Consider the following 20,242-nt stretch of genomic DNA (forward strand, 5'->3'; position numbering starts at 1 on the left):
CCTGTCGAATCTGGCTATAGCCAGTGGTTCTTTTCTTTTTTTTACATGACATAACAGGCTTGACAAATTGTGTATTGTGTATCTGACATTACTAGATAAATACTAATGTACACGAATTTCCTACTCTCCCCCTCAGGGAAGGCACTTCCTGTTTTGCTGCTTGACCCTGCTGATGCCCCACTGCCACCCCACAAGCCTCCCTTACCTGTGCTGCTGGAAACCAGTGCTGCTTTTCTGCTAGCAGTGAAGCATTCAAAGCGACTGCCTCACATGGCCTTATGGGCAGGCCTGCCCTTTCCCCCCTCACGTCAGTGAATTTGCCCAGGGAAAATAAATATATACCCAGCTTTTATAACCACACACTGAACCTGATATTTCTAAAAGTCTAAAAATAAAGGCCACCAAGTAACACACAAAACACTTTGTTACAGGAGATAGTTTAACACAGACTCAGATGCATGATCAAACTTATTCCATTTCATAAAAATCTATGTACATATAGATAATATTACATCCCTTAAAATGCACAGATTTCAAGTTATAACACACACCTAGGAACATAAACCCCTAGTGGATAGCCACAGACAAACAATGCAAAAATACAGAGAGTGCTATTCAGTAACACAAAAGGAATGATATATTGCATGGTGATCGATTTTATGATTGGTTCCAACAAGAATAAATCAGAAAAAGCTAGTTTTAAGTTTAATTGTTGGAGTGGAATGTACTGTGGGTGGTGGTTGCCTGGCAGCTGCCTTTGCTTTGCTCGCCTGGCTTGCTCGCACTGCAGTTTCCAGCCGTATTTTCAATTCCGGGGCTGCTCCCATGACTGTCTTGAATGCATGAGGATAAAGGGGTCCAATGCGTGTTAGGTCTTGGAGGGCAAACTCATGAAGTTCTTTTGAGACCACAGATGCAGAAGAGAAAGCATTCTCATTCAGTAAATAAGAAATAAGGGTGGGAACAAGAAGCGCAAGCAGTGGGACTCCTAAGGAGAGAAAAAAAAGAACAGATTTAAAATTATGGACTTGAACTCAGAGCATCATGTTCACTTATTTCTGTTAAAGAATAAAAACTCCAAAATCTCAATCCATTTCTGACTAATACAAATCCAAAAAGGAAAGCTGAAGAACTATTTTTAGGACCGCCTCGCAACTCCACACTGTGCTCAGTTCCAGAACAGCCAAATGTTTCCCTAAGGTACTGCGTTACCATGGGGGCAGATATAGGATAAAACTACATTTAGCAATATATAACCTGCAGAAGAACAAGTGCCATTTATTATATCTTTTTGATTCTGATTCTGTTGAATTATCATAGCATATCACAAAGCATGTAACCCGCACTATTACAGATTTGTTTGCTGCGTGCACTCTGAAGCACAAGCGAACCATCTGCATGTGCAGACCACCTTTGCTCCTTTTCACTGAAAGAGCCATCTTGGTTTTTAAAAATCAATAATGCAACATCTGCTTCACCAATTGAAACAAATAGGTTAGCTTTTTAGAATGTGAGAGTTCTATGCCTATTACAGATTCAGACTAGGGTGATTGGGATATATTGAAATGTATCTCCCGGAAACAGAAAAGGGAGGAAAGTGAATTTTACACCCCTCCCCCATTTCTCCTGCAGCTGCCTGTGTTTCCTCCTACACTGTTTCTAAGAGTTAGTCAAATCTTCTGGAGCCGGTATTTCTTGGCAGAGGTGGAGACACACAGTGGGAAAGGGGAGCAGCTATTTTTTCCTGACTCACTCTTCCACTCATGGAAGCCTTTACTGGGTCAAATAATCTGTGATTGAAGGGACACAATTGGATACAGTCCATGATCTATAAATTCATAATTTCCAAAAACTAATTTCTTTGGGAAAAGCCACATTCTAGGGTAGTGTGTTCCAAACCTGGGAGCATTTATTTTTCTTCCTTAAAATTGAAGGCGACGTTGCTTTTGGGAGTCCACTAGGTCTGTTAGCAGTGACATTGATTGAACTAGGAAAATACAGCATATCCTCAGTGCATTAATGACATGATTAGTAATCATGCTGTATAGTATTTAAAATTAAACACCAGGTGTAGGTTTAATCCTTCTCTCCCCAGCCACAGTCTATGAAACCATTCCTCCCACTGTGACAATTAGCTTTAGAAAAAGAACTATTACAGGTACTGTACAATTTGAGAATTATTATTCAAGCTACTTACTATTCTGTTCTTCTCCAAGAGCTACCAGTGTTTCAAGAACTTTGATTCCTTCCTGGACTGCTAAAAGCTCCATTTTGTTGTTTGGGCGGTTGATCTCTACACTTTTCAGTTTCTCAACCATTATTGGTGCCAGCGAATGGATATAGGGGGTTGAGAGGGCTCGATTGGTGTGTTGGAATACAGAAAGCAGAAGCTGGTAGCATTTGGCTTGAACCTAATCACAATAAAAAAGATTGCTGTGTTAGTTTAGGGTTGGTAGTGAAACCATCACAATGTTAATAATGGTTCATGAAAGAAAAGTGAAAACAAGGCAATTCAAATGGTCAAGTAACTTGGTAATTATGTCTTTGGTCATTTCATCTGTTTAATAAACAGTATCTGTCATGGTACAAACTCTGAAACTACACAGAGTGCGAATAATTTGGGATAATTGATTTTGTTCCATATTTGAAAATCACAATTCAAGACATGGTAAAACTTCATTTACTGCTGAGGAATCAGTTAGTAACATGGCAAGGTTTTGTTTTTTTAATTAACAGTATATGGATCCCTTCCAATCAGGGTTCAGGCCTCATCATGGGACTGAAACTGCCTTGGTTGCACTGGTTGATGATCTCCGGCGAGCTAGGGACAAAGGTGAGAGTTGTTTCCTGGTTCTGCTGGATCTCTCAGCGGCCTTTGATACAATCGACCATAACATCCTTCTGGACCGTCTAGAGGGGTTGGGAGCTGGGGGCACTGTTATACAGTGGTTTCGCTCCTTTCTCCTGGGCCGTGTTCAGAAAGTGGTGGTGGGGGATGAGTGTTCAGACCCTTGGGCCCTCACTTGTGGGGTGCCTCAGGGTTCCGTCCTCTCCCCCATGCTTTTTAACATCTATATGAAGCCGCTGGGAGAGATCATCAGGGGGGTTGGACTGGGTGTTCATCAATATGCAGATGATACCCAGCTCTACCTTTCTTTCAAATCAGAACCAGTGAAGGCGGTGAAGGTCCTGTGTGAGTGCCTGGAGGCGGTTGGAGGATGGATGGCGGCTAATGGATTGAAGTTGAATCCTGACAAGACAGAAGTACTGTTTTTGGGGGACAGGGGGCGGGCTGGTGTGGAGGACTCCCTGGTCCTGAATAGGGTAACTGTCCCCCTGAAGGACCAGGTGCGTAGCCTGGGAGTCATTTTGGACTCACAGCTGTCCATGGAGGCGCAGGTCAATTCTGTATCCAGGGCAGCTGTCTACCAACTCCACCTGGTACGCAGGCTGAGACCCTACCTGCCCGCTGACTGTCTGGCCAGAGTGGTGCATGCTCTAGTTATCTCCCGCTTGGACTACTGCAATGCGCTCTACGCGGGGCTACCTTTGAAGGTGACTCGGAAACTACAGCTAATCCAGAATGCGGCAGCTAGACTGGTGACTGGGGGCGGCCGCCGAGACCACATAACACCGGTCTTGAAAGACCTACATTGGCTCCCAGTACGTTTCCGAGCACAATTCAAAGTGCTGGTGTTGACCTTTAAAGCCCTAAACGGCTTCGGCCCTGTATACCTGAAGGAGCGTCTCCACCCCCATCGTTCTGCCCGGACACTGAGGTCCAGCGCCGAGGGCCTTCTGGCGGTTCCCCCATTGCGAGAAGCGAAGCTACAGGGAACCAGGCAGAGGGCCTTTTCGGTGGTGGCGCCCGCCCTGTGGAATGCCCTCCCATCGGATGTCAAGGTGATGGACAACTACCTGACATTCAGAAGACATCTTAAGGCGGCCCTATTCAGGGAAGCTTTTAATGTATGATATTTTAGTGTTTTTTGGTTTCTGTGGAAGCCGCCCAGAGTGGCTGGGGAAACCCAGCCAGATGGGCGGGGTACAAATAATAAATTATTATTATTATTATTATTATATGGCAGAAGGATGTGTAGATTAGCTAAAATGTCTTTTTAAAGTTTTGAATTATTTCCTATTCTGAATAATTTTTTCTCTGTGTTTATTATAAATGGTATCATCAATTGTTAATGTTCCTAGATCACTATTGGCAGGTTTATGTTCAGGAAGGCTTCCCCTGGCACCTTCACTGTATATATTTAGGCACCAGGCAAAAAACAAACATTCTTCTTTTCCCAGGTTTTTGGCTAATTAAACAATCTATGGCCTTTTAAAATTTGTAGGGAGGTGGTACTCTTTTTGTCTGTTACTATTTGTTTGTTAAGTATTTTTGTGTTTTTATATTGTAAATAGCCCACCTTTATTACCTATTTGAGGTCCTGTACCACTTATTTACTATTAAAAAGCTGTAAGAAAGCATTGCTACTATAAAGTGAATCCCTGTCTTTTCGAGTAAGATGGTAGCTTTGGTTTGTTAAAATGTTACACCACATTAACCAATCTTGAACCTGAAGTCAAAATAGAAATGTTTTTTTATGTTGATATATGGCTATACGTAGGTTAAGTTGTGTAAATGAAGTCCCACTTGAGAACATCTTATACACACAGGAGAATTAGACTACATGTAGGGTTTTTTTAACTGCACAAATGGTAGCTTTAGGGAGAGTGAACTTGTAATTAATGCTGGGTCATTGGGGCGAAAATGGAATACTCACCCAAGGATCAGATGAGTTCAGTGCCATTTTGAATCTATTCATGCAGCCATTCTGTAATGACTGCACGCCAATTATTTCTGTGCTTGCTGACCAAAGGAAGAGTGCAATAGCTGTAAGCATGCTGACTTCATCCAGAATAGGCCTTGAGGCCTCTGAAAAAAATCCAGTGGAAACAGGCTGAGAGCTTATACCAAAACGGTTTTGAAATAGGCAAAATGAAACTTCTCAATTACAAAGTAAGAAAATACTGGAAAATAAACATAATATTTCTGATTTAAAGAATAATAATGTTTTATTGCACAACCCTTTCAGTCTATTTTTTTTTGGTGGTAAAAACCACCACCACCCTATGATATAACATGGAAGTGGTTTGCACTTGATATGTTTCTGGAAAGTAGGTTTAAGATTTACTGATCCCCATGAGATTTTACAAACTACATTCCACAGACATAGGCAACATACAGAATGACTCACAATAACGTAATTGTTAAAAATATTGATATATTTAATAATCCAGTATACCTCTGTTTGTTCTGATTATTTATTGTTATTAAAAATATGCAACACACTTTTATTTTGTCAAATCAGTCCCCTTTTGTTAATAAAAGAGCTGAATTGCTCATACATCCTAATACTCTTGCCATATATGAAGAAGGTCAAACTCAACAAACATGGGGTTTTTATGGCATTAAAGGAGGATGCTGGACTCTACAAAGAAGCACTAATACACCAAAGATGATTTGGACACCCCCATATGCATCCTTAATTCCTTTCTCTTTTAATTTTATAGATCTAACAGAAATAGCAATATGATTATTGAAATAAGTACACCAGTTTTGGTTCCTATGAGAACAGTCCCTTTTGCTTATTTTTTTAGTAGCTGTGTTTGTATGCAAATTACCTGGCTGAGGGTATTCCAAAATTGAGGCCAAGGTACTGCGGATAAGATTTGTCCACTGTTTGTGTATTTCTTCATTCATTGTCATTGGAAGAGTTACAATACTTTTCAATCCTTGAAGTGCTGCGGAGACTGGTGGGGGGACATGGTTTCCTGTTGTTTTCACGGCAGTATCTTTTAACACTTGAGTTATTAGAAACAGGACTGTGGGCAAAATTGTCATGCATCCTGAAAGATAAAAAACATATTTTCTTGCACACGAGTGTAAGAACAAAATGCTACACCATAGGCATGATCCATAGTTCTATATTCTATGTAGTGTTTCACATGAGCAAGTATTATCTGCTGGGCAGTACCCACTGTTACACACAAAGCATATCGGAGTCATATAACAGAAAAGCCACTGTAGGCACACAGCTACCCATGCACTCCAGAACCACTGGATTTTGTTTGTGTGTCCATCCCACACCACCTGTTAAAATACAACATTACACGTGATGCTTCAAATCTGTCCTGGCACTTTGACTCCCATTGTGGAATTAAAGGGAAAGAGAGGTTCATATCAAACTATAGAAGTAAACATGATTACTATGTTCTACCTCTATTGCTGGAGGCAGCATGCTTCTGAATACCAATTGATGGGAATCGCAAGACTGCTTCTGCATTCAGCACCTGCTTGCAGGCTTCCTGTGGGCATCTTTTGCCCACTAGGTGAACGTCTGGTATGACCCAAAATGACTTTTCTTATGCACTCTTTTGCTCTTTCACTTTCCTAGTGAAACTAAAGTACAGTGGTAACTCAGGTTAAGTACTTAATTCGTTCTGGAGGTCCATTCTTAACCTGAAACTGTTCTTAACTTGAACCACCACTTTAGCTAATGGGGCCTCCTCCTGCTGCCACGTCGCTGGAGAACGATTTCTGTTCTTATCCTGAAGCAAAGTTCTTAACCCAAGGTACTATTTCTGGGTTAGCGGAGTATGTAACCTGAAACGTATGTAACCCGAGGTACCACTGTATCATATATGTGTCATTTTGGAAGTAACTACATCCTAATAGGGGATGTGGGTGGTGCTGTGGTCTAAACCACAGAGCCTAGGGCTTGCCGATCAGAAGGTCGGAGGTTCGAATCCCCGCGACGGGGTGAGCTCCCGTTGTTCGGTCTCAGCTCCTGTCCACCTAGCAGTTCAAAAGAACATCAAGTGCAAGTAGATAAATAGGTACCGCTCCGGCGGGAAGGTAAACGGTGTTTTCATGCACTGCTCTGCTTCGCGAGAAGCGGCTTAGTCATGACCAGGAAACTGTCTGCGGACAAACGCTGGCTCCCTCAGCCAGTAAAGCAAGATGAGTGCCACAACCCCAGAGTTGTTCGCGACTGGACTTAACTGTCAGGGGTACCTTTACCTTTACATCCTAATAGCAGCCTTTCCTGATTGTGCATGGATATAATGTTAAAAATCTGACTCAAAGCTGCCTATCATTTTTTCATTTACCAAATAAGTTCTGGGTTCCGTTTATTGAAATGAATGCGTACAGATTTCAAGAATGCTCTACTGAAGCAAATCTCTGAGGCTTGAAGGTACTCCATAAACTGACGTGCAGTTCGGGGAAAACAAGTGCTAAAGGAATGAAAATTCTGTCCCTTCAAGGAACCACTGAGGGGCGGGGGATTATACCGTGAATCGCCCTGAGATCTTTGGATGACGGGTGGTATACAAATTTAATAGATAATAGATGTTTTGGACTACAACTCCCATCAGCCTCAGCCAACACAATGCTGGTTGGGAAAGGTTGCATTAGAGCCTGTTCTGCTTATCTGTGCCACCATCATAAACATTTCTCCAAACACTTTCCACATTTTAAAAACAGGTTTCAACCTGTCATGCTTTCATTTCACTATCCAGGATACACTTTCTGCAAAACCTCTTAAAGAAAGATCTTTAAGAAAGATCTACTGCATTACCAGCTGGGGAACAGAGAGTGGGCAGGTCAGACAGAATTCCAATTGTGGCAGCTACAAGACGAGCACTTTCTTCTGGAAGCTGTTGGGTTCTGCTAGAGATATGACTCGGAGAATCTGACATTTTTGTGCTCAGATGTGGCATGTGTCGTACTAGGATAAACATTAGGAGCTCCATGGCAGCAAATACAAGAGATTTTCCTGGCACAAGACCCCCACTTTCTCCTCCTTCGCCCAACATGGTACTAGTGTCTTTTTCTTTTACATCTTCTTCATCTACAAAATAAGAACATAAAAGGCAGTATGTATTAAAAATGTGACTATCATACGGAATACACAAATGCCAATGTAGAAAAGGATTCAAAATAATGCATAATAAATACTGAAAGTATAAATATAGCTACATAGTATTACAACAATAAAACTGTTTAAAATGTATATATTAATATTTAGTAACTAGACAGCTTCTGTTTACTGTTAGAAACTGTGGTAGAGACAGAATCAAAGGTGACACAAGTGCTTATGCTATCAGCTAAACAAGTGAAATAGTGTTAAAGCTGTTTCCTTTTACAAATGTAAGGAAATATAGAAATGTTTTGATTCTCTTGTGTTATTCAAATGCATCAAAGTATACTAAATGATTCAACTTAGTTTAGGTTTGTTAACTGTGCAAAATGAATATAAATAGGATGAAGAAAGATACAGTTTGAAATATCCCATCTTCACAAACAAAACTTTGTTCTAATATACTTCATTATTTCTGAAACCCAAAATTAAGGTAACATATCTCACTCATAGTGTTTCTTTTTTCTTGCAGATGATCTTGAGCAGCTCTTACAATCTGCTGCACAACACCAGTAACTAGCAGTTGGACTGAAGGAGGATTGCAGGTCAAGAGGAGTCGATGCAGCACACTCAAAAGTTCAACACCAAGGAGCTAGCAAGAAAAAAAGGGTTTTTTTCAAAGTTGCATATGAGCATAAGCTTTCATAATAAAGCTATCCTACTTTGCTGTAATCCCTTATGTCTCATTTAATCTACATCTGAAAGACTTACAGTGGTACCTCGGGTTAAGTATTTAATTCGTTCCGGAGATCCGTACTTAACCTGAAACTGTTCTTAACCTGAAGCACCACTTTACTTAATGGGGCCTCCCGCTGCCGCTGCGCTGCCTGAGCACGATTTCTGTTCTCATCCTGAAGCAAAGTTCTTAACCCAAGGTAATATTTCTGGGTTCGCAGAGTCTGTAACCTGAAGCGTATGTAACCCGAGGTACCACTGTATTCTGTGCATTCACCACTTTAAATAAAGCACTCACCAAATGCATCATTCAGCCAAAGTCAAGCATTTTTAATTCCGATATGCTTAACTCTCTCAGCTGACTTGATTAGTTTTTGCCCAAACGTTTATTAGGTTCACACCATTGCATCTGTTTCAGTGTGTCCAAGCTGGCATTTATTGAATAAAAGGTTGAAAGTACAAATTTGGTTCTGTTTTTTCCTCATAATTAATATTTAAATTGAGAAAAATCAGGACAAAACATATTAGTCAATGTTATTCAATTTGTCAATTTCACAAACTTTTCCATTCCATGACCAATACATGAAACCTTCATTTAATTTATTGTTCCAGCAATCTGCTTTACCTCCTGCATAATCAGATGGCTATCCTAGTTTGCAGTTATAGACTTCAATAATAATACCTGATCCTCAGCAATGTGGGTTCTAGCACAAGGGGAATCCAATAAAGTGTGCAGAGCTTGTAAACAGGATGTAACATGTTCAACAGGCTCTTCTGGTCGTGGAGAGCAGAGAAACTGTATACTAACACCTGAAAAGCAAATTATTTTCAATTTTAGACAAAACAGAACAACAGTGACTAGTAAAGAGTTTATTGTATTTAAAAAAACTATTATTGCATATTGCTGTGCATACATAAAACACTAGTTTTAATTGTTTTTACATGAGATGACTGTGCACAATACTACTGCAGCCATCAGAAAGTCACAAGTCTTAGGCTGAAACACAAACACTTAGGCATCCTGAGTTCTGAAAGCTACAATGCTTCGGTTTCTGGTGCTGTCACAAAGCTAGAGTCCATTAAAATGGGAAATATTGCTACCTGATGATATAAAGTAGTAGTACCACTACAGAATTCTGAAACAACACAACATATTACCCAAAATCAAATGCATTCGATCTTTGTTTATCTCTTGCAAAGGTTTGGTGGATGGTGGTGTTCCTGGTGCTGGGTTTAACATAATGGATGTGGCACGTTTCTGTGGATTCGGTATTGCTGCCGACACATCTTCTGTTGATTCAGAAGCATTAAATCCTGTACTATTCAACCACAGTGCAATTGCATGTAGAATTGGGGTCCATGAATTCCGGTAATGCAGTCTAGCTGTATCAATTGTCTCTGGAGTGTAAAATGCTCCACCTGTCAGGCAAAATATTACACTAGATTTCAGCATGACGATGGAGGCAGAAAGGAACTGAGTAAAAAGTGCATTATCATTTTAAATATTTTGCTAATATCAACTACATCTTAGAATTTCTGCTAACATGCCTCTGCAAACTAGGCCCAAACTCACATGCTTATAGAATTCTTCACATGGTGGCTCACTATCAGTGAAGTCTATCATTCTGACCGTCCCACTGCCAGAAACATGGCATCCTGGGCTAGTTCATATATTACAAATCCATGAATTGTTCATTTATCACTTCATTTCAGAGATTATTGCAGGAACCAAATTTACTGAACAACACTATGTTTGAGGTTATGTAAGGCGATATGAAAAATCTGTTTGATTTCATTCAGACATTCGAGGTTACTATTTGATTCTGCAAACATGAAAAAACAAACTCGAGACAGCTTCCTAACCATGGTCAGGGAAACCTTCCAATTCTGGCTCAAGTGCTACAGAGCTAAGGAAATTAGGCTTATGCTTTGTGCCATGGGAATGTGCTGTTATGTCTTTTCCTATAAATGATAGCAGAACAAGGGTATGGACATTGTTCAGCCTTCCCAAACTTTGTCTTTTAAAGTTTCTACCCACATGTCAAAACTATTATAATAACTGTATTCTAAACTAAATTAGCAGCTTACCATCTGGAGGAAGTTGACTTGCAAATTCTGCTGGTAAAGTCAAAAGAGCATAATCTTTAAGTGCAGCTAACCAGAGGCGGCTGAGAGTGGGCAGCTCTGGTTGCACAAGTGTTATTAAACTGTCTGGTGGCAGTTCATCTACTGTGCTATAATCGTCGTCATCGTCATCATTCTTCACTGCTTTCTTCGGTTTAGTTTCTGCTTCTTTTTTAATTTTCATAGCTACAACATACACCTTTAGATAAAGATCCATGCAAAGTATTACAAGCATATACAGACAACACAAATAAAGCTTCCCTGTGTGCCATTAAGTGTCATTAATGTAACCCATCTTTAAAATATATGTTCCCTTAAATTCTAGGCACTTTGCACTAATAAAACCCACACCTCTTAATATGGTCACCCAAATTGTATGTCAGAAAGATTAATTCTGCAGCACACTTTCAACCCCATTCTGAAACCCATAAGGTTTAACAAACCTTTTTTAAAAGAAGTATATATCCTCAAGGTGTTGAAAAGTCATGATCAAGAGAACTTTTGTATGTTTCAAAGTCCCTGGACTGAGTTCACCTAATGAGTCCTGACTGGAAGCCCTGTGCAAGGACTTCTGCTTGCACAATAGGGCTTTCGCCCCACTCCTCCCCACTGTATGCTTCCCATGGCTTGGGATGTTTATGTTGGAAGAACCCCTAGAACTGGCAAGCTGAAATGATTGTGCTAGTGGAACGTTTGCCTTAGTGCAATATTGAATTCCTCCAACTGAATATATCTGTTATAAACAATAAAAAGAGAACTTGGCTGATGATGTCAGCAACTCTAGGGAATACCACCAAATAACATGTTAATAAGGTGTCTTATGCAAATACAAAAACCAGTAGAAATACTTCATATAGTTAAAGTATTGTTTCAGCATTTTTTACCAGAAAAACTGATTTCATAAACCGTTTTCCATTCATCCTGGCAAGTAGTTCACTGTTTTGTTGACACTGTTTTGCTTAGAGGCAAGGAAGGCTGAGATAAGGGATTTATCTAAGATCATACAACAAGTCTACACCTGAGCTAGAATGTTTCCAGTTCTGAATTCAACACTTCACATACTGGATCATGCTAGCTCACATATTATTTTATTTTTATATGCAATGAAATTATATGTAATAAATGGATCGCTTTATGTCTTCATATGTTAACTTCTATATAGACATTTCAAGTAGCAGCTAGAAACCTTTAAAAATAACCTCAATATACATTGTCTTGCATTCAAAGTCTGAAGAATATTATTGGAATGTTTACAAAGAGCAGCAACCCCACCTATAGTATATCTCCGTTAAGTTATTACATGTAGTTGTATGCCTTCCATACAATGTAATAAACAATATATCAGATCAACTGATTTTTTCATCTATTGCTTTCCACTCCACAGAAAAGCAAGAATAAGCAACTGCTTTTATATTATTATTCTTAAACATTTACCTCAGCCCAAGCTTTGAGTACTGCCAGTTTTTCCATAGTAGTAGCGCTCTCCCTGTAAAGCTGGCTGGAAGACCCCTTGCCTGTTTGCACTTTGTCCAGTGAAGAGACAAGGAGGTTGTGAACACGGCGAAGATCATTAAGGTCGCTTACTACGCCACTTCCAATCCAGGTGCTACACACCTAAAAATCAATATAAACAGCCAGCTTGCCTTTTAAGAAAGCATTCCTCCACACAGAGAACCAGTTAGTCTTGGTCTAGGCTCAAAACTCCACCCAAATATGAAGACCAGAGCGTGAGTTAGAGCTAATTTCCATTTCTCAACCTAGCCCACCTCACCAAAATGTTCAAATGATAACATGGGAAATTCCAATACAATTGAGTTAGACAAATCTGCATTGATCAGAGAGGTTTTAAGAAAAAATTAAGAACTTTCAACACAGGAATATTTTCTGACAAATTGTTTTAAGCAACACTTTCATGGTTCTTTTTAATTACAAACATTAATGTGACTGCATTACATAATACCATCTGCAATTCACTACTGGCTAGGTACTATGAGGAACAAGAGACCAAGTTTACCACATGTAATGAAGGCTCTACTCTGAAGAACTGCAAAACCTAACTATTAACTGCAAAACCTTTAAAAAATGCCAGTCCTAAGAGCCAGCGCAGGCCTATCTTCATTCACAAGGAGATAAGATGCTTTCTTAATATGATGCGCCCTCCCAGTTTTGGCTAGTATTCATTTCTCTCTCCATCTGACAACCATGATTTTCTTTGTACCTGGCAAGCTTTTGCTGTAATATCAGAAGGGGTGTCCTGTGAAAAAGCTGGTCTTAAAGCAGCTCCAACCTGTGTGAGAAAGGAAAATTGATGAAACCATGCCCTACACCCACTCTTGTAACAGGAATTTAGACACTTTGCATTCATTAACCTTTGCAGCTAATTAACCTTCGTAACTGTCATAATTATACGACAGACACTATTAATCATTTTTTTCAGTGGAAAAAGACATCTAATTTTAGAAGCAAATGCGTCTCCAAAGAAGTCACAAGTTTCGTTTTGCAATTGCTATGGCAGATAATGCTGATTGTAGTAATATTATAAATCATGGAGAAAGGGAGTCAATTGCTCATCACCATTCAAGCTGACCTAGCCATGGCTACTGACTCAGCTTTTATGACTTTCCAAATGTGAATTGGTAGGTTAAGAAGATTAAAAGGGGGAGCTGTAAATCTTCACATATAATGAGCCTACAGAGCACCTGTGACAAACAGGATCTCTTCATGCCCATCAAAAGCAAGATGATTCTCAGCTGGGATACATCTCGTTTCACAACTGATTTTTTGCAATGGCATAAGCACATAGATAAGCTTACATTAGCCTGATACTGCTCTAGAATCACATGGCCTGGAAACTCTGGTTCAGGAACTGCTGCAAATTTCTTGATAATGTCTTCAAGTGCTTGGAGACCAGCCATTCGCAACTGGTTGCTGTGGTCAGTTGCAGCCATAAATGCCATGCGAATAAGATCAGAGAGGTGAAGAACTAGAAGGTCATCTGAAAATAGACACAAGAAAAAGCAGACTGTTTCAGAAGTCATCCGTGGTTCAAACTTACACACATCTTTCACCCCAAAGAACTACATTATAATATAGACATATGATATAGTCTAAGCAAAGCAAAACAGAAAAAATGAGCAAAAGTATCACCTTAAGAGCCAATATCTCTCATGAATTCTGAACTATTCTCCTTAAAATAGGATTTGAAATGATAATAATGTTGTGTCTACGGAAAATCTAAACTGCAGTTAGCAAATTCACAGTGCCTATTGTTTACAACAGAGCATGTGATCACTTCTAAGGTTCACTCATTGGATATTTTAGATTAAAGGAGCAATTCATTCACACAAGAAACAAAAGCTTAATTCAGACCATAAACAAATCTACTGAAAGAATGCCAGGAGGAGAAAAGATGAAAAATATAACAATCTATAAAGTCATCACCTTTGTTGCATCACACACACACACACACACACACACACACACAATGTATTCAATGTTAAACTTAATTCGCATAGGATTTTTGCAGATAATTCTATTACCATTTTATTTAATCTAAAAGAAATCATCAGTACAAGGAGTCAGTGGAATGACCTATTTCAATATGCAGGCTTTAAAAGCGATAATCAAAATTTCCAACATTATTTTCATCTAAATTGTAAAATGTGCCTAACTTTGTAGTAAGTATCACAGATTTTTTTAGAATTCTTTTACATTCCATATTATCAATAGTAGCCTATCTGATGTTTCTGAAATGCCCACAAGCAGGATCTGAAGTCAGCTGCTTTGCTTGCAACCCGCTGCTATACCTCCTTCCTTTTGCCACCCAGGAAAAGGTATTCGGAGGCAAACCACCTCTGAATCTGGACATATAAGTCAGCAATCATTAAGAACACCTGTTGATAAGACTTCATGGTAAATACTAACATGCCAGAACAAAATATTTCAGATCCAATTCAATCATATATATCTCAGCTCACTAAACCAAAATCTGCATGAAGGTTGTGCCTGCATACTTTGTCCTTGTGTCACTCTGCCTCACTTCTTGTCATGCTGTGATTGAACACTTCCAGGGCGATTTAGCCATAATTTCCCATTATTTCTGAACCAGGAACAAAAGCTTACTGGACTTAGACCAAACCATGATCTGAAACCAACTTCAAATTGTGGTTTCAGACCCTAGTTTCATCCAAATCTGGTAAGTATAGCTTCCTGGTTCAGATATAACAGGGAATGGTTAATTCACCCTAGATATCTTCAATTACACATTGGGAAGAAGAAATGGAATAAGAGATCAGAGATCAGAAAGGTATATGCACAAGACACATATATAATATACCAATATAACTATGTCCAAACATATTAGGCCAATGGAGGGAGCCACGTCATCATGATGTACCAACTGAAGCTCCCAGATATTTACAAGAGTAGCCACAGCCTATGCCCAGAACAGCAGCTTAGCTTTCAGGTTACAAACTGGTTTTCCCTTTTACGCCTTTGTTTTCCTACCACTATTTATTTAAATGATTTCCATTTATTTAAATAAGAATAATCTCAAAGTGGTTTACAACCTAGCTTAAAACATCACGTAAAGCATAACAAAATGTCAAAATAAAACATTGCACCTGAAGATCAAATACAAAATTCTCAAACATAAAAAATTACAGACTAAAATTGTATACAAAAATACAACCCCTACAAAACAGCAGCATTAGCAACCACACAAATGCCTGAAATAGAAGCTGCACCTACACTCCCCCACAGCAACATATCTCAAATACATTCTTAGCAACCATCCACATACAAACATACCTCATGCATTCCCACCAACCATACAGATAATGCACAGCTAATCCCTAACTATTTATTACAAAGTGAACATCTGGTCTACAAGAATATACAACTGTGTTAAGCATAGTTTACAACCAGCTCATTCACTTACCTCCAGCTAGGGTAATGCAGTATTGTATAAGCAGCAATATAACCACTCCCAAATCACTCCATCTCTCACCCAGTTAGGACCAAACTGGTATTAAGCAACTTTGAAACACAAAAGCATTGCAACTCAGTCTCTTACTCTAGGCAGCGAATATATAATTCCTGTTGCCACCCTATGATACATTACTTACATTCTCCTACTGAGCACATTCAACAGTACAAAATAAAATGTGGTGATGCCTTCACAGCAACCTCAGAAAGGTCTGCACTTCCTTGGCCCTCCTATCTCAGTCTGTGGGCTGGAATGCAAGTCAATTAGCAGCAGCTGTTTCCACTCTCCTCCTCCTCTGGAAATATCAGCAGCATCCTGGCTGACAAGGCAACCAGGAGCAGAGTGAGCACAAAGACAGAATGGACTTTTCCTTGCCCCAAGGACCCCTCAACAGCAACAACAGGCAAAAGGTGAAGCAAGTCAATGTCAAGATGAAAAGGCACAATAGTTTTTCACAGACTACAGTAATGGTCATTCCAACTGTCTCTTAATTGCCGATCTTAGAAAAGGATGACCACTGGACAAAAAAATGCCTCTGCTCATAAAAATGTCAGAATCAATGGACTGTTAACACTTAACCTCTCTGTGTGAGTGCAAACCTGTCTACATCTGCAGGAAAAAGCCACCTGAAACCTCAACATGGGCAACAAACACACACTGAATCCCTGATCAGAGATGAGGCTCATTAAGAGACCTTGAATTTTCAACTGTCCACCTTTTGGATTTTATTAGAGTAGAATCAGATAAGGGGCTATAGTTACCTATAATTAAGTAGTTATTCTAGAGAAGAAACACACACAGAGAGAGAAAAAAAGATACCAGTCTCTCTTACTTTTAGGATTTCTGAGTTTGGCAGAACGCGCAAGAGCTAGATCAAAGTGGGCTTTATTTGCATTTTCACAGAGCATGATAATTCGACACAGGCAATCAGCAGCAAATACTCGAGTAGCCCAGCGAGGAGCTACAGAAGGCTTTGTTTTGTCTTCTTCACCCAGTGTAGTAAACATCATATCATCATCCATTTCATCTTTTTTCTCCGAATCTTCATCTTTTTCACCTCCCAAAGGAGCTGTAGTGGTCATATCTGCAAAATAAGAAAGGATCCTTTATTTATTTAAAACATTTTTATCCCAGCTTTCAGTAGAGCAACTTGCAGAACATCTCCCAAGAAGAATAAAATGTAATTATATGCAATAATAAACACAAAGAAAAGCAGCATTAAAAGGAGACCAGCAATAAAATAACAGAATCAGTGTTAAATTATCCACCTAGAAGCTTGAGATAATAAAATTGTCTTCATTTTCACTAAAAAGCTATTTAAAAAAGCATAACCAAACCTTTCTGTATGCCCTTTTTTTACAGAAAAAACACCAAACCAGTTCAACAGTACTAAAACCCTATAAGCAATAGTTAAATTTAGTTAGAGTAGACCCACTGAAAATCAGCTGACATATCAAGTTAATTCAGTCCGATATCAGAATAGCAAACTTTTATTCTTGCATTGGGGGAAACTGACACTAGGTAACAAATGCAAGAAATGACAGTGGCAAACTTGTTGAACTATTGTTCTTTTTGCAATCAAGCCCAGAAACATCTTGGTATTTTACAGCAAAAATGTATTTCTCTAAAGAGACATAGTAAGAAATGCATGCTTATACCTCAAAAATGATGAAGATGGCGCTTTGAAGTCAATCTAGTGAGACAATATCAGGGCCTTTTAAAACATATGTAAAGTCTCACCACAATTCTTTTAGCCTATGATACAAATATTGGCAGGGCACTATATTTACAATAAAATATTTGGCAAGAATCTAGAATGATGCCATAGTACTGCTTAATACAAGCTAACAAAATTCAGGAGACGTCAACAGCCAATTCATACTCTGGCTCCAAGCCAGGCTCCAATTTCTATTTGAAATGTTCCTGGCTCCAATTTCTATTTGAAATGTTCCTAGAAGAAACTGGGATCAACAGATCAGTGACTCAAGAGTTCTTTCATTTGCATATTAGTAGCTTATAAATAACATTCTGAAGAGTTTTATCAACACACCAAGCATCTCCTAAGCTACCTATAAAACACTGTAGCAGTGACTTTCTAATATGCCTCAGGCTCCACTGAAATTATGAGGCCCTCGTGTATTAGTGAAAACACAAATCAGCACCTAAATAAAACTTTAAAGGCTGACCTTTACAGCCTGGGAAAAATGACTTCCAATAATACATAATTCCAGATGGATGAGGCCTCAGTTAGATTACTGTGCATCTAGTCCTTACAGCATAGTCCAGTAGCCTTATCGGAGGTCACTAGAGCATGAATAGAAGGGTTCAATTTTGTTAGGTGGGGGTGTAGCAGTTGGTGCACCAATCATAGCTGGAAAAAGGAACTCCTCACTACTTATGTGACCTGTGAATCTAACAAGACTGGGTACCCAAAAGCAGCGGCGAATGAAGGCATCGTGACACCTGGGGCAGGGCGTTGCTATGTAGGGCGCATGCGCGGTTTGTAGTGATGCCGCACATGTGCTGTACATAGAGGTTTGCCGGGCCCGGCGCCGCCGCTCCAGCGCCGTATGGATGGTGCCCGGATCCTCTGCTCGCAGCTGCAGCCACGAACGGAGGATCCTCCACATGCGGTTGCGGCGCAGCGATGGCTGCTTGTGCCGCCAAGAGCCCCTGCGGAGTGCCTTCTTGTCACCCCCCCCCGAAATGACACCCGGGGGGCTCTGCCCCCCTGCCCCCTGTTGTGACGCCACTGCCCAAAAGAGTACCTAACATGAATTTGACCAAACTGTGGGAGGCAGTGGAAGACAGGAGTGCCTGGCATGCTCTGGTCCATGGGGTCATGAAGAGTCGGACACGACTAAACAACAACAACAACAACCCAAAAGATGAATATTAGACATTGGACAATTGTTGTTCCAAGATGTTTAACAAGGTTTTCTTCAGTAGAGGCTGGACCATGACTTCCTTTAATGCCATAGGCATACTTGATGGAAAAGTCTGCTAAATAGAAAGCTTCTAAAGGAATTTCAAGAGTCAATACATGGTCATTTTCAGATACTTACCACTGGATGCTGCAAGGACATCCTTACATAACATCAGCCAGTGAGAGAGCTTTTCTACTGCCAAAGATGAAAGCATATGTCCCAAGGTATCATGAATATCAGAGCACAGCTTCCGATCAGTCTCCCGATCTAGCATTCCAAAAAGGACTCCCTCAAGCCCAGTCTCTGTGATATTGATTCCCTGATGTCGGCCATGAATATCCCTCCGGGAGCCTAGTCCTGGAGCAAATGAATTCATATCTGCAAAACAGATGGTAAAGGCATTTTACGTTAACAGGAATTCTTTTCATCAAAATAGCAACTTGAGATTTTTCTAAAAAGTCTATGGCTCCATATGATCCAAATAACTAACACAATGACATCTGCAGCGTTAAAATGCAGTACTTAATATGATAATGCACCAACAATGCAGAAACTAAGGTGTTAGTAGTCTAGAGAAGTACCAGTAAGTAACCTATGTATCGTTGCGCCATGTAATTCTGTTTAAACACACCTGCCCATCCAAAGTTGTTGCATATTCCATCAAATTATTTATATAAAAAAGTGCTCCATATTTGGGCAACTTATTCAAATCCTTTTAAAAGGTTTACATAAATTAACATATGCATGAATTAGTCCAATTAAAAAAAGCATTGATGGCCGACAGTAGAAAAAAGGCCTCCCAATCAAAAACTGTATCACTAGATACTTAGGACATAAGATAGAGGTAGCTAACTTGTTACCCTTCAGATGAAGTTGCGCTCCAGCTCTCATCAATCCCAGCAAGCATGTCCAATGATGGGAGCTGCAGTAAAGCATTATCTGGAAGGCCAAAGGTTAGCCACCCAAATGTAAGGGGGGCGGGGAAGGGAAGCTTTCTGCAAACTTAGAACAAAGGCACCTCTAGCCTTGTCCTGTCAAGTCTAATTTACAATGGGCCTTGAGCTCAGTTCTTGAAGCTTTTAGGCAGACATCTTTCCCAGCTCTGCTATACAGAATCAAGTCAATTCAAAATGCTGGCAAATCCAATCTGGCCATTGGAGAAAAACTGTCAAAAGTGAATACTTTAGAATGTAACAAATTTATATCATTTTTATGAAGTCGGACAACATGCAGGTGAAAATATAGCATGGGAAATACACTTTAAAAATTTACAGCATTAGCTGTTTTCATTTGGTCTTCAGGAAAGTAAACACGCAAAGCAAAACTTACTCATCCCATTATTTTCTTTGTCTCCAGCATTTTTGGCTAAACTCATGGCATATTCACATACTTCTGCGGCTTCTCTCTGAGCAAGCTGCCTCAGACATGCTACCGCAGCCCGACGAAGTAGAAGATGGGAGCTGCATAGGTGAACCTGCAACCACAGTCATAAATCAGCGAGCAAACTAGCGGGGTGACTTGAAAGAACCCATAGGTAATGTTGCTTAATT

General features: G+C 39.8%; 1 protein-coding gene across 1 annotated transcript in view; it reads right to left on the minus strand.

The window, feature by feature from the left end:
• Positions 1 to 421: 421 nt before the first annotated feature.
• HEATR5B (HEAT repeat containing 5B) overlaps positions 422 to 20,242 on the minus strand; it is a 44,984-nt gene continuing 25,163 nt past the window's right edge. The window contains exons 22-36 of the mRNA XM_083496730.1: positions 20,022 to 20,166; positions 18,831 to 19,070; positions 16,598 to 16,849; positions 13,592 to 13,773; positions 12,997 to 13,065; positions 12,213 to 12,392; positions 10,743 to 10,977; positions 9,813 to 10,073; positions 9,337 to 9,464; positions 8,427 to 8,571; positions 7,638 to 7,910; positions 5,680 to 5,904; positions 4,779 to 4,930; positions 2,198 to 2,411; positions 422 to 988 (exon numbers count right to left, since the gene is read on the minus strand). Coding sequence (XP_083352856.1) covers positions 684 to 988; positions 2,198 to 2,411; positions 4,779 to 4,930; positions 5,680 to 5,904; positions 7,638 to 7,910; positions 8,427 to 8,571; positions 9,337 to 9,464; positions 9,813 to 10,073; positions 10,743 to 10,977; positions 12,213 to 12,392; positions 12,997 to 13,065; positions 13,592 to 13,773; positions 16,598 to 16,849; positions 18,831 to 19,070; positions 20,022 to 20,166 — 3,006 coding nt within the window. The 3' untranslated portion in view covers positions 422 to 683. The remainder of the gene's footprint in view (positions 989 to 2,197; positions 2,412 to 4,778; positions 4,931 to 5,679; positions 5,905 to 7,637; positions 7,911 to 8,426; positions 8,572 to 9,336; positions 9,465 to 9,812; positions 10,074 to 10,742; positions 10,978 to 12,212; positions 12,393 to 12,996; positions 13,066 to 13,591; positions 13,774 to 16,597; positions 16,850 to 18,830; positions 19,071 to 20,021; positions 20,167 to 20,242) is intronic.

Source organism: Podarcis liolepis (assembly GCF_965112155.1).
Source record: "Podarcis liolepis genome assembly, chromosome: 3".
Classification (NCBI taxonomy): domain Eukaryota; kingdom Metazoa; phylum Chordata; class Lepidosauria; order Squamata; family Lacertidae; genus Podarcis; species Podarcis liolepis.